General features: G+C 49.1%; 1 protein-coding gene across 1 annotated transcript in view; it reads right to left on the reverse strand.

The window, feature by feature from the left end:
* LOC149408142 (L-ascorbate peroxidase S, chloroplastic/mitochondrial-like) overlaps positions 1–22,941 on the reverse strand; it is a 40,097-nt gene extending 17,156 nt beyond the window's left edge. The window contains exon 1 of the mRNA XM_089624017.1: positions 22,876–22,941. Within this exon, the coding sequence (XP_089480143.1) occupies positions 22,876–22,941 (66 nt within the window). The remainder of the gene's footprint in view (positions 1–22,875) is intronic.
* Between the last annotated feature and the right edge of the window lie 478 nt (positions 22,942–23,419).

Consider the following 23,419-nt stretch of genomic DNA (forward strand, 5'->3'; position numbering starts at 1 on the left):
TTAAGCAAACCATGAAGAGTTTGTTCATGCAAATCTACATTTGTCTCTTCATATGTTTTTAGGTTTGTTTATGGACTAAAGACTAAGGTTTTATCATAAAGCTTCAGACAAGGAAGAATGAATGAACGTTTCAACTGTTTATTATTAAATAACCAATTACAAGCAAGAGTCTTCGTGAGACTTTATTACATCAAATTAACATAAGTTAAAGACTACAACTCTTCTTGTGGGCACCATTGACAACAAACTCCCACTTGACTCAATGAAGATGTGTGTAGTCCTTCATGCATAATCCCTCCCGATGCTGGTCGAAGACCTTGTTCTCTAGGGCCTTGGTGAAAAGCTCTGCTATGTTCTCCATTGTTGAGATCTTCTTCACCTCGACGTCTCCGCTCTGCACGATCTCTCTAGTCAAATGGTATTTCCTCTCAATATGTTTAGAGCGCTTATGGCATTCGAGGTTCCTTTGAGTTAGCAACAGCCCCACTATTATCACAATAAAGGCTCATGGGCTCGTCGACGTTCGGAACAACTTCCAAATACTTAATGAATTTTTAAGCCATACAGCCTCTTTGGATGCTTCACAAGCGGCCACATATTCTGCTTCCATTGTGGAGTCAGCAATTCAAGATTGCTTAATACTCATCCACAAAACAGCTCCACCATTAAGGATGAACACGGATCCCGAAGTGGATTTTCTGGAATCCTTATCCGCTTGAAAATCGGAGTCGGTATATCCCGTCATAGTCAGGTCAGTACCTGAATATGTAAGCATCAAGTTCTTAATTCTTCGAAGATACTTAAGAACATGCTTAACAACAATCCAGTGCTCGGATTCAAGGTTGGATTGAAAACGGCTAACTATGCCAACTCTGAAGCAGATATCAGGTCTAGTGCAAAGCATAGCATACATGAGACTTTCTAAAGCTGAGGCGTAAGGAATTTTCATCGAGAAGCGATCCACCACCTTATCAATATAAGATGCTTGAGAGAGCGACAGAGTCCGGTTCTTCCTATCTCGAAATAGTTGGATCCCCAGAATGTACGCGGTTTCTCCTAGATCCTTCATATCAAATTGCTTTGCCAGCCAGACTCCTTAACCTCAGATAACTTAACCACATCATTACCTATGAGTAATATATCATCGACATATAGTACCAGAAACACAACTTTACCTTCATGTATTAACTTGTAAACACACGGCTCATCTATTGACTGCTCAAAGTTGAAGGTTTTCACCCTTTCATCGAATCTAATATTCCATGACCTAGATGATTGCTTTTATCCATAAATGGACTTAAGCAACTCACAAACCTTGGTCTCTTGACCTTCTTCCACAAAACCGTCTGGTTGAGCTATATAAATGCGCTCGTCAAGATTGCCATTCAGGAAGGCAGTCTTGATATCCATTTGCCAGATCTCATAGTCAAGAGCTGCAGCTATGGATAGAAGTATGCATATGGATTTACGCATTGCGACTGGCGAGAAGGTTTCTTCATAGTTGTTGTCGGTCATTTTCGGAAAACCCGAGACGCCAAGAAGACACGCCGTTCAAAGGGCCGATGGTCAGGCCGGAGGTCCTGAAGAGCGGCAAGCCTTCTCTCATGAGTCGACTGACAAGTGCTCGTGCCAAATCCTCATGCCCCTCGAGTCGAGCCTTGAGTCGTTCCTCGAGTCGAGCCTCGAGTCGTTCTCCTCGAGTCGAGCCTCGAGTTGTTCCTCGAGTCGTTCCTCGAGTCGAGCCTCGAGTCGTTCTCCTCGAGTCGAGCCTCGAGTCATTCTCCTCGAGTCAAGCCTCGGGTCGCTGCTCGAGTCGAGCCTTGAGTTGTTCCTCGAGTCGAGCCTCGAGTCGTTCTCGGGTCGCTCCTCGAGTCAAGCCACTAGTCACTCTCGTCGAGTTGAGCCTTGCTCCTCGAGTCGAGTCACTCTCGTCAAGTGGAAACCTTCATATTTCACGTGGGAAGAATGGTATTCGAAGACCCCTAAAGGCCCGCAAGAGCCCGGCAAGACGAGCCGTTCACCGCGCGCACAGCACGCTGCGCCGGCCAGCCGTGCAGCAAGCAGCGCGCCGCGCCAGCAAGGCAGCGCGCCGCGCCAGGCAGGCGCGCGCCGCGCCAGGACGCGCTCCATGCGCCGCGCATCCTGCGCCGCGCGTCCTGCACCGCGCATCCCGTGCCGCGCCCGGTGACCTGCGCGCCGCGCCCCCTGCACCGCGCGCCGCGCGCCACGCGTTGTGCGCCGCGCGCGCCGTGCGCCTCCACTTGATGGCACGCGCGTTCCTAGTCCCACATGGACGAAAAGGGACCTTCTAAGGCCCCCAAACACCTATATAAACCCCCTCCCACTGAGGGGAAAGCAATCCAATAAATTCTCTTCATCTCCTATCGACACGCTCGATTTCTTACTCTTCTCTGCTTCTCGGGATGCCATATTTGGCCTGAAGCAGTCTCTCTTCTCTCTCCCCCGTTCTCAGAGGTTCCGAAGCACTCACGGGGACTTCCCGGACGTCGCTCCCTCTGACCGAACGTTCTCCGGTGCTCAAGCACGCCCCTAGGGTTCTCGACTAGAGTCCCCCTCGCGCGTCTAACACGCTAGACGCGTACGCGATCTCTGAGGTTCTGAGACGCTGCCGAGGACTCCTCGCGCCCCGTCTCCTTCATCGAGCACGCTTCTCCGCCGAGGTTCTACGCCTCATACTGCGTCTTTCACGCTTGAACTACGTTCTGACCTGATCCCACGTACGGGTACGTAGGCAGCCGACAACCAAGGCACGGTCACTCCTCCTCCTCACCCCCTACCTCTCCCGAGAGGCGGGTTGATCGGAGAAAACCCTAGCTCGAGACTATCGAGTTCACACTCTTGGCCCGGGTGCGGTCACTTGGTCCGGCCTTGGATTGAACCGCCCGAGGTTTTAAATAGTTGTTCATTTTCGTGCGACAACATTTGGGCGCTAGAAGGAGGGGACTTCCCGACCTATTCAGCCCGAAATCCCTTCTGTTCATCTTCTTCTTTTCTTCTGCGAACTCAACCTTCTCGAACTTGAGAAACGATGAGTAGCCAACCACCCGTACGTTCTGAGGGCGTGAACAACCCCGAAAACATCACTGGGACCAAGAAATACTTCTTGCGCTCCCGAGCGCATGGTGACGAAGAGTCGCTCCACGAAGAGAGCTCGACCCGCTCACCATCTCCATCTCCTGATAGCAGGGACGACCGCATCATGGAGTTAAAGGAGAGTATCCGCCGACTGAAGGCGAGGAAGGCAAGGTACCACAGCCGACTGGCTGCAAAGCAACCTATGCGTGACACGATAATCCCCAACGGGGATCCTGAGAACCTCAACGAGGAAAGTCACGACCGCGACCCTGATTACGAGGGTACTGGTGAGTCGGAGGATATCGAGACTTCTCTCACGAAGGACGGGGGACTCCCCGCCGTGTTTGAAGCCGGTCCGTCGAATCCCTTACCCCGAACAGGCGATGCGCCGACAGCTTATCAAGAGGGGATTTCCCGATGTTCGACTCTCGACCGACTAGGTCCGAGGGAGAATGTTGCGGAAAGTCAGGGCGCGCGGAGAGCGCACCGTCGCAAACAAAGCCTGCGCCTCTGTACGACCAGCCCTGACCTTAGGGACCGCCTCACTGCTCAACGCATTGGGCGTGGCAATGATCTGAGAGAGCGACTAAGCTCTAGACCCAATATCCCGCTGGCAGCCCCAACTAACGGGAACTGCCGCGCAGGACAGGGGTCTAACGAGAGGCTGCAGGTGACTCCTCCCGATTAAGGGGTTACTCCAACGACCGGTCTCGATGTGGTCACTATGATCCACAACCTTCGAAATGAGGTACGAGATCTCCAAGAATACGGAGTAGGTGGAAGTGCCTATGGGGTCGTTGAGGAGAATTCATCGCCTTTCACTACTCAGATACGGGCTGAGGTTTGTACGGGGAATTTCAGTCTCCCGAACCTCGCTCCCTATGATGGGAAAGCAGATCCTGCTTACCACATCCAGCACTACGAAACCTGGATGACGATGCAGGGTGTTTCTCCTGGCGCCATGTGCGAAGCTTTTAGTTTGACCCTCGCCGGACCCGGCTTTGAGTGGTTCAAGAACTTAAAGCCAGGAAGCATCCACTCGTTCAAAGACCTGAAGGACATGTTCCTAGCACGGTTCGCTACATCTATGGTCCAAAAGAAGACCAAGATGTACCTGTGGTCAATCAAGCAAGAGAGTGGCGAGTCTCTTAGACGATACCTCGCCCGATTCACTGAAGAGTCAAACAAGGTCGACCGCTTTGACGACGGTGACGCAATTGCCGCTATCATAGAAGGCTTGCGCACAAGTGACTTCCTCAAGTTTGTCTTCGGCCATGTCCCTTCTACCATGGCCGAGTTAATGACTCGAGCTAAGACCTTCATGGGAGTCGAAGATTACCTCGACGGCCGCAAGAGCACTAATCAAAGCTCTCGCCGTCGAGAAGAACCTAGCCGCGAGCAGAACGAACCTCGTAAAAGGCGAAACTAGGGGAACCAGGTTTCTAGCAACCAACCCCCTGTACCTCAGAAACCGCCACTTGCGGAAAACTTCAAAGGGTACTCGTCGTTCACACCGCTTAACACAGCGCCGGAAAGGATCTTGGCTTTGGCATGTGACAAGTTCACGCCCCCGGCTCCAATGAAGAAGGATCCCGCAACTCGCGATCGATCCAGGTATTGTGAGTTCCATCGGGAATACGGTCATTTGACCTCGGAATGCTACAACCTCAAAAGGCAAATCGAGGCTTTGATCCAACGGGGTGAGCTGAAAGAGTTTGTGTTACGCATGATTAGCACTGCGGGCCCCACCGCGAACAGACAACAGTCTGGTCAGGGAGGAGGAACAGCCGCTTCTGCCGACCGAACCACGACTACTGCCAACGCTAACCCACAACTCCACGTGGTAACCACCATACTGGGAGGTCCACAAGATGGAGATTCAACCCGACAACGGAAGAAATTCCTTAGGGCCGTGTGTCAGGAAGACGCTGCTATGCACGTCAACTTCACATATGAAGAACCTCCGTCCGTGCCTCACGAGACGATGTATTTCACCAATGAAGAGGCCAAGCGAGTTGTGCATCCGCACAATGACGCGATCGTGCTCAAGGCCCAAGTGGCCAATAACTTGGTGAAAAGGGTTCTCATCGATAACGGCAGCGCTGCCGACATAATTTTCAAGTCCAACCTAGAGCGCATGAAGCTCGGGGGGCTGCGCCCGACTCCGACCCAAACGCCATTGTTTGGGTTCACAGGAGAAAAGGTTATGACCGAGGGCATTATCGACCTGCCGGTCACCTTTGGGACCCCTGGAGGAATCGAGGCCGTTCACATGGTCCCATTCCTAGTGGTCGATCAGGAGTCGCCTTATAACTTAATCATCGGGCGACCCACGTTGAACCGGCTAAGGGCAATCACTTCCACGTACCACCTACTGGTGAAATTCCCCACCGAAGTGGGAATTGGCATTATGGCTGGAGACCAATCCCAAGCCAGAATATGCTACGTACAAGGAGTTGATGGCAAATCCGTGGGAAAAGCGGTCAACACAATCTTCCAACTGGAAGACGATTTCCCATGCAACCCAAGGGATGCAAGGAAGTTCGGAGAACTTGATACCCGGGATGAAATCGAAAGACTCAAGGTGGAAACCTCCGATGATCTTGTGCCAATCGTCCTGGGCGAATCTAAGCCTGATCAGGTTGTAAAAGTCGGCACCCGACTTCCACTCGCCATCAAAACTCAGCTTACTGCCTTCCGTAGGGAGTTCAAGGATGTTTTTGCATGGACTCATGCGGATATGCCCGGAATCGATCCCGAGGTAATAGTGCACCGATTGAACGACGACCCAAAGGTCGCCGAAAAAGTGCAGGCTAGACGAACGTTCAACCCAGAACGATACCTGGCCATAAATGAAGAGGTCGAGAAACTCCTCACCGCAAACTTCATTCGAGAGGCTAAGTACCCCAAGTGGGTCGCCAACGTGGTAATGGTAAAAAAGCCCAACGGGAAGTGGCGAATTTGTATAGACTACAAAGATCTTAACAAAGCCTGCCCTAAGGACTGCTTTCCACTCCCGCGCATCGAACAACTGGTGGACGCCACGGCCGGCCATGAACTTCTAAGCTTCATGGACGCCTATTTAGGCTACAACCAAATTCGAATGCACGAGCCCGATCAAATTAAGACGACCTTTGTCACCGATCGAGGTCTCTACTGTTACAAGGTCATGCCTTTCGGCCTTAAGAACGCGGGAGCAACGTACCAACGCTTGGTAAATCGGATCTTCGCCGATCAAATCGGCAAGACGATGGAAGTATACGTGGACGACATGCTCGTTAAAAGCCTACTAGCAACCAATCACGTACGCGACCTAAGGGAGATGTTCAAAATCCTCCGGCGATATAAAATGAAGCTCAGCCCCAACAAATGCGTATTCGGGGTTAAATCCGGGAAGTTCCTCGGTTACATCGTCAGCCGACGAGGCATAGAGGCGAACCCGGAAAAAATCAAGGCACTCCTTGAAATGAAGTCGCCAAGACGAGTCAAAGAGGTACAAAGCCTGACCGGTCGGATTGCCGCTCTGACACGCTTCGTGTCTAAAGCCACCGACAAGTGTCAACCGTTCTTCAAAGCTCTGAAGAAGACGGACGACTTTGAGTGGACGGACGAATGCGAAAGTGCCTTCCAAGAAACGAAGGCTTACTTTGGGTCCCCACCATTCCTCTCTAAACCGAGAGAGGACGAGACGCTATACGTGTATCTCGCCGTCTCTGAAGGAGCTGTAAGTGTTGTCCTTGTCCGCGAAGAAAACAAGGTCCAGTGGCCGGTCTACTACGTGAGCAAAGCCTTACTCGACGCGGAAACGCGCTACACCGAGATTGAGAAACTTTCTCTGGCTCTCGTAACGGCAGCAAAGAAGCTACGACCGTACTTCCAAGCTCACCCGATCGCGGTGCGAACTGAGCATCCAATCGCTAAAGCTCTTCAAAAGGGAACATCGACTCGCATGGTGATCTGGTCCCAAGAATTGAGCGAGTACGGGATTGAGTTCCACCCAAGAACGGCTTTAAAGGGGCAGGCCTTAGCCGACTTCGTGGCAGAATTCTCTTATACTCCCGATATGGGAAGAGTGGAAGCTGACTTGAACGATGATGCGTTAGCTCGGAAAAGGAAGGTAGACCCAACGGGTCCCATCTGGAAGCTATACGTAGATGGGGCATCTAATGCTCGAGGGGCTGGCGCCAGAATAATTTTGATTAACCCCGACGGGGAAAAGTTGCGATACGCCCTTCACTACGGCTTCCAAGCCTCCAACAATGAAGCTGAATACGAAGCGCTCATTGTAGGGATAGAGCTGGCACAGAAACTCGGCTCCCATAACCTGCGAATACACTGCGACTCGCAGTTGATCGTAAACCAGGTTAAAGGAGATTACACAGCCAAGGAACCTAACATGGTCGCGTACCTGGCTAAGACAAACTCCAAACTCGATGCCTTCTCTTGGTTCGAGATTCACCAAATCCCGAGAGAACAAAATTCGGAGGCTGACGCGCTTGCTCGCCTCGGATCTAGCATCGACGAAGACGGATTGGGGACCGTACCCATTGAATTTCTCCCACGGTCATCCGTCTCCCGAGACGAAGTCGGGACCAAGAGGTGGCATCTCAGCCCACTTGGATGGACTCAATTGTCGAGTTTTTGCGAAGAGGGGAACTCCCCAAAGACCGCAAGAAAGCCGATAAACTGAGGGCCTTAGCATCCAAATACACGCTCCGTGAGGGCATACTCTATAAACGCGGTTACTCGACGCCGCTGCTCCGGTGCCTCAATAGCGTTGAGTCGACCAAGGTCCTCCGCGAAATCCATGAGGGCATCTGCGGGAACCACGCCGCTGGAACTTCCCTTGCGCTCAAAGCGCTTAAGCAAGGCTATTTCTGGCCTACCATGAAGCGAGATGCTTGCGAATGGGCAAGGCGTTGCGATAAATGCCAGCGCTTCGCAGAAATTCCGCGACAGCCCCCAACCCCATTAAGCAGCATCGTTGTCCCACGTCCCTTTGCTAAGTGGGGCGTGGACATCATTGGTAAGCTCCCTAGAGCGCCAAGGCAATACGAGTACGCCATTATCGCCATCGACTACTTCACTAAGTGGGTAGAGGCCGAGCCGCTTGCCAGAATAATTGAAGCAAACACGACAAACTTCATCTGGAAAAGCATCATATGCAGGCATGGTATCCCCGCCTCGATTGTGACCGACAACGGAGCACAATTTGACAACGCGCGAGTAAGAGATATCTGCGATCAATTGAAGATCAGCAAAACCTTCTCCTCACCGCGTCATCCTCAGGCCAACGGCCAAGTCGAGGCAGTCAACAAGACTATCAAAAGCAACCTGAAAAAGAAGCTCGAAGACAAGAAAGGCGCCTAGGCCGAGGAATCGCCATTCGTCCTATGGGCATATAGGACAACCGCGCGAAACGCCCCCGGCGAGACGCCATTCTCCCTTGCATATGGGGTCGAGGCCGTGGTTCCAATTGAAACCAAGATACCTACGTTCCGAATCGATACATTCGACGAAGCGGACAACGACGAGGCCATGCGCCTTGAGTTGGACCTGATCGATGAAAAGAGAGCGGAAGCATTCAGACGCCTCGCCGCGCAGAAGCGCAAGGTCGAAAGATACTACTACTCCAAGATCAAAAGGCGAACCTTTGCCGTCGGAAGCCTCGTCCTCAGACGAGTGTTCCAGAACACACAAGTCCAAGGGGCCGGCGTCCTAGGCCCGAACTGGGAAGGCCCTTACAAAGTCCGCAAAGTCATTCACGACGGGACATACTACATCGAGCACACAGACGGAACTCCGATTCGCCACCCGTGGAACGCGGAGCACTTGAGGCAATACTACCTGTAGCTAGCGTCCCCCGCATTTTTATCGCTTTTATTTCCCATTTTCAATAAGGCCTACGAGCCAATGTTTTAGGATTTTAATTTTCTCGCAAGTTTTTCGCAAAAGTAATAAAACTCGAGTTTTCCGTTTCAAATTCCGTTTTATGCAAGTTTTCTGGTTATCAACAATTAACTTATAACCCAAAAACTTGGGGGGGGGTAGCTATGGTAAGGAAACTCTCAAAAGAACACGCTCCACCAAAAAATCTTAAGACGCCTAAATGGCGCAACCTAAGACGCCTACATGGCACACTTAAGACGCCTACATGGCACACTTAAGACGCCTACATGGCGCACATAAGACGCCTACATGGCGCAACCTAAGACGCCTACATGGCGCACGTAAGACGCGTAAAGGCGCAACCCGTAAGACGCCTACATGGCGCAACCTAAGACGCCTACATGGCGCACGTAAGACGCGTAAAGGCGAAACCCGTAAGACGCCTACATGGCGCAACTTAAGACGCCTACATGGCGCACGTAAGACGCGTAAAGGCGCAACCCGTAAGACGCCTACATGGCACAACCTAAGACGCCTACATGGCGCACGTAAGATGCGTAAAGGCGCAACCTATAAGACGCCTACATGGCGCAACCTAAGACGCCTACATGGCGCAACCTAAGACGCCTGCATGGCGCACGTAAGACACGTAAAGGCGCAACCTATAAGACGCCTACATGGCGCAACCTAAGACGCCTACATGGCGCACGTAAGACGCGTAAAGGCGCAACCCGTAAGACGCCTACATGGCGCAACCTAAGACGCCTACATGGCGCACTTAAGACGCCTACATGGCGCACGTAAGACGCGTAAAGGCGCAACCCGTAAGACGCCTACATGGCGCAACCTAAGACGCCTACATGGCGCACTTAAGACGCCTACATGGCGCACGTAAGACGCGTAAAGGCGCAACCCGTAAGACGCCTACATGGCGCAACCTAAGACGCCTACATGGCGCACTTAAGATGCCTACATGGCGCACGTAAGACGCGTAAAGGCGCAACCCGTAAGACGCCTACATGGCGCAACCTAAGACGCCTACATGGCGCACTTAAGACGCCTACATGGCGCACGTAAGACACCTACATGGCGCAACCTAAGACGCCTACATGGCGCACTTAAGACGCCTACATGGCGCAACTGAAGACGCCTACATGGCGCAACCCAAGACGCCTACATGGCGCGCTTAAAACGCCTACCTGGCGCAGCCTGAGACGTCCACTTGGCACAATCCGGCACACGTAAGGCGCCTACGTAGCATGGCTGACTCGCAGTTGAAAATACTTAAGAACGCAAACCATCCAAGTGACTGGCGTGTTTGAAAAGGTATCCTGGTGAGGTAAAAGTATAGGCAAAACCATTGACACAAACAATTGACCATCTAAGCATGCCATAAAAGATGAATGTGCGAAAACATTCATAAGAATAAATAAATAACTTCTCATAAAAGAAAGGGGCAACTGCCTCAAATCCTAGAAAGCATGCGCTAAGACAAGTGCGCTAAAGGGAAAAATCCTAGTAAGCAAGCGCTAAAACAGGTGCGCTGAATGGAAAAACCTAAAAAGCATGCGCTAAACACTTGCGCGAGAAAAATAAAGAAAGGAAAAGGTCACTCGGCGGGATCGTCGCCTACAGGATCGGCCCCGTCGAATGATCGGAACAACGAGTCGAAGAAGTGGAAGGTGACCCCCCGAGAAACATTCTCGGTAGCTGTGGCGTCCCGACACTCCACCGCCGCCGCATGTCTTGCCTCCTCGACTCCGACATCAAAGTCGTCTTGAAGGTCGGACGCAAGCTGTTCCGCCGCGGCTTTCTCCTCGGTGACCCGAGCCACCTCCTCCGCCAAGGAGTCGCGCTCACGCTCCGCACGAACACGGCCAACTTCTTTTGTGCGCGATTCCAACTGACGTCGAAGGTCCCGCGCTTTGCTCCGGAAGACCTCCGTCGATCGAGTCGCCACTTCGAGGGCTTGACGTTCCGTCGTTAGCTGCTCAGCCATCTTCGCCACCGCCGCCTGAGCAAGGTCGCACTGGCCGCGGGTAACTCCCAATTCCACGCGAGCCTCCTGAAGCTGCTCGCGGAGACTCGCAAACTCCGCCTTTGAGTGAGAACCTCGCTCGGCGTGGGCCAGCTGAGACTTCGCTTGAGCAAGTTCCTCCTGGGCACGGCTCATCCGCCTGATGAGGTCGTGAAGGATCTTCTCGCCCCGGGTCGCTCGAGCAAGCACCTGAGAAGGCAAAAAGATAGTTTAGCGAAAGATAGGTTCATCACAAACGAGGCAAGGGAAACTTACTCTCTGTGCATCGGAAACGCCGTGACGAAAGAACTCCACGTCGCTGCTGGCCACGACGCTCTTCCACATCTTCATCGAAGATTGAGCAAGGCCCAGGGAACATTCCCCCCTAACCTCCGCAGCCTCCACGTCGACCATCGAGTTTACGCGCTTGGAGTCCGAAAACGTGTCTGGTAAAGCCGAGGAGGAGGGTCGCCTCAAAGAAGCGCGAGGACCGCTCCCCGTCCGATGATCGGTATCGGGTTTCTACCGACCGTTCCGCGCAGCAATCCGACAACGGACCGCCGCCAATGACTTCGGGTCCCGAGAAGCCTTCGCTACGCGCGCTCGAGCCCTCGCCCTAGCCGAAGAGACTACAAAAGCAACAAAAGTCAAAAACCTAAGCTAAAAAAAGAGCAAGAAGTGTGAACCATCGACATACCTTGAAGATCGCCACTCGAGAGAGATGATGCGGCACTGGGGACACTCTCGGTTCGCTGGCTAGGTGGAAATGGCGGGAACCACCCGGTGGAAGCCATCAGCTCAGGGGAACGAAATCGTTCGACGGCTTTTCGAGCCTCCGACATTCCCCGGATCTCCTTCACAAAGTCGAGGTCATCGGCCCCCGCGTTAGCAGAAAACTCGGCCAAGGGGCCGAACCGGAGCGGCGCATCGCCAAAAGCCTCCGCCGAGACCCACACCCACGATCGTCGATTATACTTCTCTGAATCGATGATCAGCTTAGTATTCCGACGATCGCGGGCCACGAAGAAACTGGGTTGCCAGGGCGCAGGGAAGACTGCGATGAGATTAAGAAAATCACTCACGATCATTACCCGCTCAGTCTGGCAATGCCACTCCATGTGGCACATCGCCACGATGCGGTAGAACGCCGGACTCATCTGACACGCGTGCACCCCTAGACGGGCGAGAAGCTGCTGAACGATGGGTTGAAACGGCAGCCGCAACCCGCAGTTGAGACTTGCAATTGAAACTGCGGCAAATCCACGACGAGGCCGGAAAGGACGGTCGCCCTGCAAGGGACGGAGAAGCGCCACGGACGACGGAATGGCGAATGCCTCCCGGAGACCTACGAATGTCCGATAGGTGAGCGAGCTCGAAGCGTCGACCCCCGAACAGTCAAAGTCCTGGGGAGCAGCGAAGCCCTCCTCGGGGTACCACTCCGTCCTAGCAAGCGACCTCGCCGATACTAACGCCTCTGCGTCAGGGGTCTCGGGCTGAGAACCCCCTGGCTCCACGGAAGGGCCCCTGCCCTCCGACACGACCGCGGCAGCTGCCGACGGTACCTCGGGACGCTCCAATGCGAGGCCTTCGGCCCCCGGACATGTCTCTGACTCACCTCCGGGATCTTCAGACTCGGGACCAAAGTCGTCTACGCAGTCTATCTCGTCGAGAACCGACTCTAGCGGAGTCACCGCATCATCGTCCGTAACATCTCCCGGCACGCCTTGAGAGTCCAAGTCGGACTGCGGCACGTCGAGGCGGGCTTTGTCACGAACCCCCTCGCCAGCTAAGTTGATCACGAGGTGAGGGGCAGGTTCCCGGACGCGGGATGATCAAACTCCCCACCTGTATCGCGCCCAGTTAGCGCGCACTCTTCGTGAGGCTAAGCAGCGGGCACGGTCGAACCCAGCTCGCCTTCCTCCAGCCACTGCTCTACTCCGCTTGGATTTTCTTCCATGTGCAGAAGAACTTCCCTTACCCCCGCGAAGAGATCGTCCTCTGCGTGTTCAGAACCCTGAAACAAGAGAGAGAAATCAATCTCGGGACTCTCAGTTGAGAAAAGGGGAGGGACACCCATAATGCAAGCGTAAAAGAGAAAACAAGCGTAGAAAAGAGAGAAAAAAATAAAGTGAGGCATAAAGAGAAGGGGGGAGGCCTATTTATAGACTTCTAGGGGGGTAGGAGTCGAAATCCTACTCCCACAAGGAGCAAAATCGGAGAAAAAACTACAAAAAGTAGGTGTTCTCCCGCGCAAGGCGAACCAGCCCCGCGCACGGGGCGCGCCGCGCGCCAAGCCCGCCCGGCGCGCGGGTCACGCTACATAGACCGTGCGCCGCGCTGTCCAGGGCGCGCGCTGCGCGGCCCCCTAAAAAAAAAAGAAAAAAAAAAGAAGAAGAAGAGGAAAAGATTTTTCCTCGGGGTCACAAGACACGGGAAATATTTTCCTCAAACACCCGGCGGAAACAACTAAAAGTTCACCGCCCAGGGCCTCCCGAGCAATGAACTTGGGGGGCTAATGTTGTCGGTCGTTTTCGGAAAACCCGAGACGCCAAGAAGACACGCCGTTCAAAGGGCCGATGGTCAGGCCGGAGGTCCTGAAGAGCGGCAAGCCTTCTCTCATGAGTCGACTGACAAGTGCTCATGCCAAATCCTCATGCCCCTCGAGTCGAGCCTTGAGTCGTTCCTCTAGTCGAGCCTCGAGTCGTTCTCCTCGAGTCGAGCCTCGAGTCGTTCCTCGAGTGGAGCCTCGAGTCGTTCCTCGAGTCGAGCCTCGAGTCGTTCTCCTCGACTCGAGTCTCGAGTCATTCTCCTCGAATCGAGCCTCGGGTCGCTCCTCGAGTCGAGCCTTGAGTTGTTCCTCGAGTCGAGCCTCGAGTTGTTCTCGGGTCGCTCCTCGAGTCAAGCCACTAGTCACTCTCGTCGAGTTGAGCCTTGCTCCTCAAGTCGAGTCACTCTCGTCAAGTGGAAACCTTCATATTTCACGTGGGAAGAATGGTATTCGAAGACCCCTAAAGGCCCGCAAGAGCCCGGCAAGACGAGCCGTTCACCGCGCGCACAGCACGCTGCGCCGGCCAGCCGTGCAGCAAGCAGCGCGCCGCGCCAGCAAGGCAGCGCGCCGCGCCAGGACGTGCCCGCGCCGCGCCCGGTGACCTGCGCGCCGCGCGCCGCGCGCGCCGTGCGCCTCCACTTGATGGCACACGCATTCCTAGTCCCACATGGACGAAAAAGGGACCTTCTAAGGCCCCCAAACACCTATATAAACCCCCTTCCATTGAGGGGAAAGCAATCCAATAAATTCTCTTCATCTCCTATCGCCACGCTCGATTTCTTACTCTTCTCTGCTTCTTTGGATGCCATATTTGGCCTGAAGCAGTCTCTCTTCTCTCTCCCCCGTTCTCAGAGGTTCCGAAGCACTCTTGAGGACTTCCCGGACGTCGCTCCCTCGGACCGAACGTTCTCCGGTGCTCAAGCACGCCCCTAGGGTTCTCGACTAGAGTCCCCCTCGCGCGTCTAACACGCTAGACGCGTACGCGATCTCCGAGGTTCTGAGACGCTGCCGAGGACTCCTCGCGCCCCGTCTCCTTCGTCGAGCACGCTTCTCCGCCAAGGTTCTACGCCTCATACTGCGTCTTTCACGCTTGAACTACGTTCTGACCTGATCCCACGCACGGGTACTGTTGGAATTGATCTAGGGTTTAAGAAAAAGATTAAACGCTTCGGGAAGCGGCGGAATTTTAAAAAATTTCTTTTCAAGTAAAAACAGTTTTTACTAACCTAGACAAAGAGCAAGTACATGTAATTAAAAACTAATATGAGCTAGAAGTTTACTAACCTTTATTGAAGCTTGAACTTTGAAGAAGCTTTTGGAAAGTTTGCAACACTCGTCTCCCCTCGCAGCACGTCTCTCTTTCTTTCCTCGGCACCTCGAGTAACCACGATAGTTTCTATCACTAAATCACTCGAAATAAAAGGAATCAGTGAGTGGGCACTTTTAAAAACTACGACTTAAGAACAAGTCTTGAAGTCACAGAGCTAAACACTAGGTCGAGTGAGGACCTAGGTGCCAAAACAAGAAAAATCGAAAATAAACTAGAGAGAGAGAGAAGAGGAGTTTCGGCCACAATGTCTAGAGAGAGAGTCTCTCAATCTCTAACTTGTGTGGAATGAATAAAATGAGAGGAATGAGGCTCCTATTTATAGGAGAGGCTTTACCTTCAATAAGGTAGTTTCCTCTTCTATATTGAATATCACATATTCATGAACAAATCCCTTGTTTCCCTTTTTCACTTTGGGCGTGCAAGGCATTACCTATGCCACATGGATTTGTTTCCTCATTTATCTTCTCCCTCTTTGGCTTAGTTGGCCGAATTTCCTTATGGCATGCATAGGAAATTTGTTTCCTCTTTTTCTTTTGGCAAGTATCTTGATACATTTATGCACAAAATAATCTCTCTTTCTATCTTAGGGTTGGGCGCCCATTTCATCTCTAGAAGGAGCTTCTAGAAGCTTCTTTATTTGTTCATGACAACATGAGAAAGGCCCATTAAGAATTTTCAATAAAATTCTTATGACATGAAATTAATACACAAGGCCCAATGAATCATATTATGGCCGAGTGACATTAAGTCATCAAATGAACTTGTCAAAATTTATTGACATCCATTTCATCCTATGTCTCAAAAGACAAGAATACCCTTTTGACTTAGCTTCTAGTTTAACTATTCCTATCGATGTGATTCGTGACAGTGACCTCATGGACCCAAATGAACAAAGCTTGAGCTAAACACTTGGACTCAAAAGTTCACAAACCTTTTCCAAGTTTAACTTAATGCCAACTGACTCCACTAAAGAGCTGACACTGAAAATCTCTCGGTTCAAATGAATTTATTTTCTACTCAAGAATTAACCTAATTATAATGAGCGGATCCACTTAATATTATCTATGCTACCCTTCATGAATGTCATCAACTAGTCGGGATTTACTAAATTACCATTTTACCCTTCTAGCTGTTATTTCCTCAACTCATTTGTCGCTTGTGAATAAGTTAGAAACAATGTATTGACGAGGAGCTAACAAGTCACATTGTTTCATCCAAAAGAGTCAGGACTCAATTTGGACACTGGCCAGTTCATTTATTCACACTCCAAGGAACAAAGCATGAGGTGACATACATTGCATTTCAGCAATCTTGTACATGAATTCCATATCTATGAGAACTTCACAAAGTTACTCATGACATACTCACAACTTAGTACTTCACCAATAGGCCCTGTTCGGAATCAGATAGTGAGTCCGAACTCTGACTTTCTCAAATGAGAATACTAAGGTGTGAAATGACATGTCTCATTTCAGGATTAAGGTAAGCATGATGCAATTCATACATAGTGACTTCGAGACATAAGAGGTTAAATGGTTTGTTCTTATCTTGTCTCTAGAAGTGCACTGGTCAATTCAGTACCTTCGGAAGATACCTAGAAGAACTATAGAGTCTCCAACTCTCAATGCCTTTTAACCAGACATCATAGATTCTTCTAACAATCGTACTGAGGTCAATAGTCCTTTGACCCTTAGATTGCGAATATATCGTTTTAAGCAAACTACGAAGAGTTTGTTCATGCAAATCTACATTTGTCTCTTCGTAAGTTGTTTAGTTTGTTTATGGACTAAAAGACTATGGTTTTATCATAAAGCTTCAGACAAGGAAGATTGAATAAACGTTTCAACTTTTTATTAATGAATAAGCAATTACAAGCAAGAGTCTTCGTAAGACTATATGACATCAAATGTACATAAATAGACACTACTACTCTTCTTGTGGGCACCATTGACAACAGGTACGTAGGCAGCCGACAGCCAAGGCACGGTCACTCCTCCTCCTCACCCCGTACCTCTCCCGAGAGGCGGGTTGATCGGAGAAAACCCTAGCTCGAGACGATCGAGTTCACACTCTTGGCCCGGGTGCGGTCACTGGGTCCGGCCTTGGATCGAACCGCCCGAGGTTTTAAATAGTTGTTCATTTTTGTGCGACAACAATAGTCAATCCCTTCTTCTTAGGTATAACCCTTAGTCACAAGTCGTGCTTTGAACGTCTCGACGTTCCCATCCGGACCTCTTTTCTTCTTGTATATCCATTTACACCCTACGGGTTTAATCCCTTCAGGAAGGTCTACAAGTTTCCAGACTTTGTTGACATATATTGAGTGCATTTCAACTTTCATGGCGTCAAGCCAAAGGTTTGATTCAGAACAAGCCATCGCTTGGCTATAGGAAACATGGTAATTCATGTAAAAGACGGCTACGCGAGTGTCTCCATAAGACATGTACCTGTCAGGCTTTTAAGTAGCCCTCCCACTACGTCGAAGTACTACTTGACAAGATTCTGATGAGTTAGGTTGTGTTTCAGTTAGGGTAAGAACAATTCTTACAGATGAGGTAGAAGCTTACTCAACCAACTTTTCTTCAAGCACAATTTTGCTTCTACGTTAGATTCCTCACCCTTCTAGATGTTATTTCGTCAACTCCTTTGTCGCCTGTGAATAAGTTAGAAACAATGTATGACTCAATTTGGACACTGGCCAATTCATTTATTCACATTCCAAGAAACAAAGCATGAGGTGATATACATTACATTTCAGCAATCTTATACATGAATTCCATATCTATGAGAACTTCAATTAGTTAGTCATGACATCTTCATAACTTAGTACTTCACCAATAGGTACTGTTCAGAATCACATAGTGAATCCGAACTCTGACTTTCTCAAATGAGAATACGTAAGCTATGAAGTGGCATGTCTCCTTTCAGGATTGAGGAAAGCATGATGCAATTCATACGTAGTGACCTCGAGACATAAGAGGTTAAATGGGTTGTTCTTATCTTGTCTCTAGAAGTGCACAGGTCAATTCAGTACCTTTGGAAGATACGTAGAAAAACTATAGAGTCTCCAACTCTCAATGTCCCTTAACCAGACATCATAGATTCTCCTAACAATTGTATTGAGATCAATAGTCATTTGATCCTTAAATTGCGAATATATTGTCTTAAGAAAACCATGATGAATTTGTTCATGCAAATCTATATTTGTCTCTTCATGTTAGGTTTGTTTATGGACTAAAGACTAAGGTTTTATCATAAAGCTTCAGACAAGGAAGAATGAATGAAAGTTTCAACTTTTTATTAATAAATAAGCAATTACAAGCAAGAGTCTTCGTGAGACTTTATTACATTAAATATTTATAAGTTAAAGACTACAACTCTTCTTGTGGGCACCATTGACAACAGTAGCACCTCAGCCCAGGCGCCCTTTTTAGCCTCGAGCTTCTTATCGTCTGGTTGACGGCTTCCACTTCGCCATTAGCCCGTGGATGTCGCGGGGACGAGAATGTCGTGTTGATCCCTATTTGGGCCCAGATTTTAATAACCCGGGCGTTGTCGAATTGTGCACCATTGTTGGTCACAATTGACGCTGGGACTGTTGGAATTGATCTAGGGTTTAAGAAAAAGTTTAACGCTTCGGGTAAACGACGGAATTTAAAAATTTTCTTTTTGACAAGTAAAACAATTTTACTAACCTAGACAAAGAGCAAGTACATGTAAATAAAAACTATTATGAGTATAAATGTTTACTAACCTTTTTAGAAGCTTGAACGTTGAGAAGCCTTTGGAAGGTTGAAACGTTCGTCTCCCCTTGCAGCACGTCTCTCTTCTTTCCTCGGGAACTCGAGCATCTACGAAAGTTTCTATCACAAGAATCACTCGAGAAAGAAAGGAATTAGTGTGTGGGCACTTTTAAACACGACGACTCAAGAACAAGTCTTAGAGTCAAAGAGCTAAAACTCTAGGTCGAATGTGGACCAAGGTGCCAAAACAAAAAACCGAAAATAATTAGAGAGAGAGAGAGGGAGGATCGGCCACAATGTCTAGAGAGACAAGCTCTCAATCTCTAACTTATGTGGAATAAAATGTGAAGAATGATGGTTCTATTTATAGGAGAGGTTTTACCTTCAACAAGGTAGTTTCCTCTTCTATAGAATATCACATATTCATGAGCAAATATTCCCTCTTTTCCTTCATGAGTCACACGGCCAAGATGCCTTCTAGAAGGCCTTGGATTTGTTTCCTCTTTTGTTCACTTCTCCCTTGCCTCTTGTTGGCCAAAATTCCCTATGTATCTTGATGCAAATTTGTTTCCTCTTTTTCTTTTGGCAATTATCTTCATACATTAATGCACAAAATAATCTCCCTATTTATTTGGGTGATGGGTGGCCAAGAGGCTCTCTAGAAGGAGCTTCTTCATTTGTTCATGACAACATGAGAAAGGCCCATTAAGAATTTTCAATAAAAGTCTTATGAAATGAAATTAATCCACAAGGACCAAATAAATTAACTTGGACGAGTGGATGTGAGTCATCAAATGACCATGTCAAAAAATTTATTGACATTCATTTCATCCTATGTCCAAAAAGACAAGAATACCCTGTTGACAATTTTTGTAAAACTTGTCTCGTTCTTGTTTTGACTTAGCTTCTAGTTTAACTATTCCTACTCGATATGATTTGTGACAGTGACCTCATGGATCCAAATGAACAAAGCTTGAGCTAAATACTAGGACTCAAAAGTTCACAAACCTTTTCCAAGTTTAGCTTAATGTCAACTGACTCCAGTAAAGAGTTGACACTGGAAATCTCTCGGTTCAAATGAATTTATTTTCTACTCAAGAATTCAACCTAATTATGATGAGTGGATTCATTGAATATTATCTATGTTTACCCTTCATGAATATCATCAGCTGGTCGGGATTTACAAAATAACCATTTTACCCTTATAGTTATTATTTCCTCAACTCTTTTGTCGCTTGTGAATAAGTTAGAAACAATGTATTGACGAGGAGCTAACAAGTCACATTGTTTCATCCAAAAGAGTCAAGACTCAATTTGGACACTGGCCAGTTCATTTATTCACATTCCAAGGAACAAAGCATGAGGTGATATACATTGCATTGCAGCAATGTTGTACATGAATTCCATATATATGCGAACTTCACAAAGTTACTCATGACATCTTCACAACTTAGTACTTCACCAATAGGTCCTGTTCAGAATCATATAGTGAGTCCGAACTCTGACTTTCTCAAATGAGAATATGTAAGCTGTGAAATGGCATGTCTTATTTCAGGATTAAGTTTAGCACGATGCAATTCATACGTAGTGACTTCGAGACATAAGAGGTTAAATGGTTTGTTCTTATCTTGTCTCTAGAAGTGCACTGGTCAATTGAGTACCTTCGTAAGATACCTAGAAGAACTATAGAGTCTCCAACTCTCAATGCCCCATAACCAGACATCATAGATTCTCCTAACAATCGTATTGAGGTCAATAGTCCTTTGACCCTTAGATTGCGAATATATCGTTTTATGCAAACTACGAAGAGTTTGTTCATGCAAATATACATTTGTCTCTTCCTAAGTTGTTAAGTTTGTTTATGGACTAAAGACTAATGTTTTATCATAAAGCTTCAAAAAGACAAGGAAGAATGAATGAACGTTCTAACTTTTTATTAAATGAATAAGCAAATACAAGCAAGAGTCTTCGTGAGACTTTATTACATCAAATGTACAAAATAAATACTACAACTCTTCTTGTGGGCCCAATTGACAACAGGGACGCAGTGGCAGCATATGATGGACTTCTAGATGAATTTTGTTGTGTTGGCGTCGGTGATTCTGGCTAGAGGCTCGGCTTCGACCCACTTGGTGAAGTATTCGACAGCGACGATGGCATATTCGTACTGTCTCGGAGCTTTAGGAAGCTTTCCGATGACGATGCTACGAAAGGGAGATGGCAGTTGCCATGGAACGTTAGAGAAACGTTGACACTTGTCGCACTTTCTCACCCATTTGATCTCCCAGCGAAGTGGTTCCCACAAGTGCCCTCATCGATTTCGTGGAGGACCTTAGTCGACTTAACGCTATCGAGCCATCGGAGCAGTGGGGTCGAGAACCGTGCTTGTATAGGGCTTCGCCTCTTAACACATACTTAGATGCGAGGGCCTTCAGCCTTTCGGCTTCTTTGGGGTCTTCGGGAAGTATCCCTCCTCGCAAGAAGTCTGTAAGCGGAGTCATCCATGTCGGATGAAAGGTACTCTCGATCGTTCCAACCTCGTCGCGTGAGACAGATGGTCGCGAGAGAGACTCGACCATGATAGTTCCTAACCCGTCTTTGGTGATACGGAGCCGAGGAGAGCGAGAGCATCAGCCTCGGCGTTCTCTTCTCTTGGGATCTGGATGATCTCAAACCAAGAGAAGGCATCTAGCTTGCCATTTTTTCTGCCAGGTAGGCGATCATGTTAGGCTCTTTTGTGATGTAGTCGCCCTTAACTTGATTTACGATCAACTGCGAGTCACAGTGTATTCGTAAATTTTCTACGTTGAGCTTTTGAGCGGCCTCTAGTCCCACAATGAGGGCTTCGTACTCGACCTATCATAACTTTTCCCGATCGGGATTGGTTAGAATCACGTCGGCGCCGGCTCCCTGAGCTTTGGATGCTCCGTCTACGTGTAATTCCCAGACGGGACCCGTAGGGTTAACCTCTCTCTTTTGAGTCAACAAGTCCTTGGTCGAGCAACCCTCCGCTCTTCCCACGTCGGGAGTATATGAGAATTTTTCCACGAAATCTGTCTCGGGTGGAACTTGATTCCGTACTCGCTCAATTTTTGGGACCAGATCGCCATGCGAGTCGATGTTCCCTTTTGAAGAGTTTTACCGATGGGGTGTCCTGTTCGGACCACGATAGGGTGAGCCTAGAAGTAGGGGCGTAGCTTTTTGGCGGCTACAACGAGAGCGAGAGAGAGTTTCTCTATCTCTGTATAATGTGTTTCAGCGTCGAGTAAGGCTTTGCTCTCGTAGAAGATAGGCCATTGAACCTTATCTTCTTCGCGGATTAAAACAACGCTTAATACCCGTTCGGAGACGGCGAGGTAGGCCTAGAGCGTCTTGCCTTCCTTCGGTTTGGAGAGGAATGGAGGTGTTCTGAAGTATGCCTTCATTTCTTGGAAGGCTTTTTCGCACTCGTCCGTGCATACAAAGTTGTCCATCTTCTTTATAGCCTTGAAGAACGGTTGACACTTGTTTGTTGCCTTAGACACAAAACACGAGAGGGCGGCAATTCAACCGGTCACATTTTGGACTTCCTTACTCGTCGAGAAGATCTCATGTTAAGGAGTGCCTTGATATTTTCGGGGTTCACTTCGATTCATCGCCGGCTAACGACGTAGCCTAGGAACTTCCCGGACTCAACCCCGAACATGCATTTGTTGGGATTGAGCTTCATTTTGTACCAGCGGAGGATTAAGAACATCTCCCTTAGGTTGTCTACATGATTAGTAGCTAGTAGGCTTTTAACGAGCATGTCGTCCACGTATACTTCCATAGTCTTGCAGATTTGATCAGTGAAGATCCGCTTTACCAATCATTGGTAAGTAGCTCCTGCATTCTTAAGGCCAAAAGGCATGACCTTGTAGCAGTAGAGGCCTCGATCAATGACGAAGGTTGTCTTTATCTGATTGGGCTCGTGCATTCGTATCTGGTTATAGCCCGAGTAGGTGTCCATGAAAGTTAGTAGCGCATGTCCGGCCGTGGCGTCGACCAATTGTTCGATGCGTGGAAGAGAAAAGCAGTCCTTTGGGCAGGCTTTGTTAAGATCATTGTAGTCTATACAAATGCGCCACTTCCCATTAGGCTTTTTAACCATGACCACGTTGGTCACCCACTTCGGGTACTTGGCTTCTCGTATAAAGGCAGCAGAGAGAAGCTTTTCAACTTCTTCGTTTATTGCTAGGTATCGTTCGGGATTGAACGCGCGTCTAGCTTGTACTTTTTCGGCGATGCTTTTGTCGTCGTTCAGCCGGTGCACAATCACATCCGGGTCTATTCCAGGCATGTTTGCATGAGTCCACGCAAAGACATCCTTGAACTCCCGAAGGAAGAACACGTGTTGAGTCTTGATGGCGAGAGGGAGTTGAGCACCAATCTTCACAACCTAGTCAGGTTTGGCTTCATCGAGAATGAACGAAGTGAGATCATCGGGGGTGTCAACTTTCAACCTCTCAGTCTCATCATAGGGATTTAGTTCCCCGAGCTACTGTGCATCTTTTTTATCACACGGGTAGTCATCTTCTAGCTGGTAGATCGTGTTAACCCTTTTTCAGCGGGCTTACTGTCCATACCTTGGACATAGCATATCCTCGCTTGGTCTGATCACCAGCCATGACGCCAATTCCCTCCTCAGTGAAGAATATCACCAGTACATGATATGTGGATGTGATGGCCCTTAGTCTGTTCAATGTGGGTCGCCCAATAATGACATTGTAGGGCGACTCATGGTCAACCACAAGAAAGGGGACCATGTGAACGACGTC

The sequence above is a fragment of the Urtica dioica genome, chromosome 1 (genome assembly GCF_054948205.1).
Source record: "Urtica dioica subsp. dioica isolate 48M chromosome 1, U.dioica_male_clone48M_v1_H2, whole genome shotgun sequence".
Lineage (NCBI taxonomy): Eukaryota > Viridiplantae > Streptophyta > Magnoliopsida > Rosales > Urticaceae > Urtica > Urtica dioica.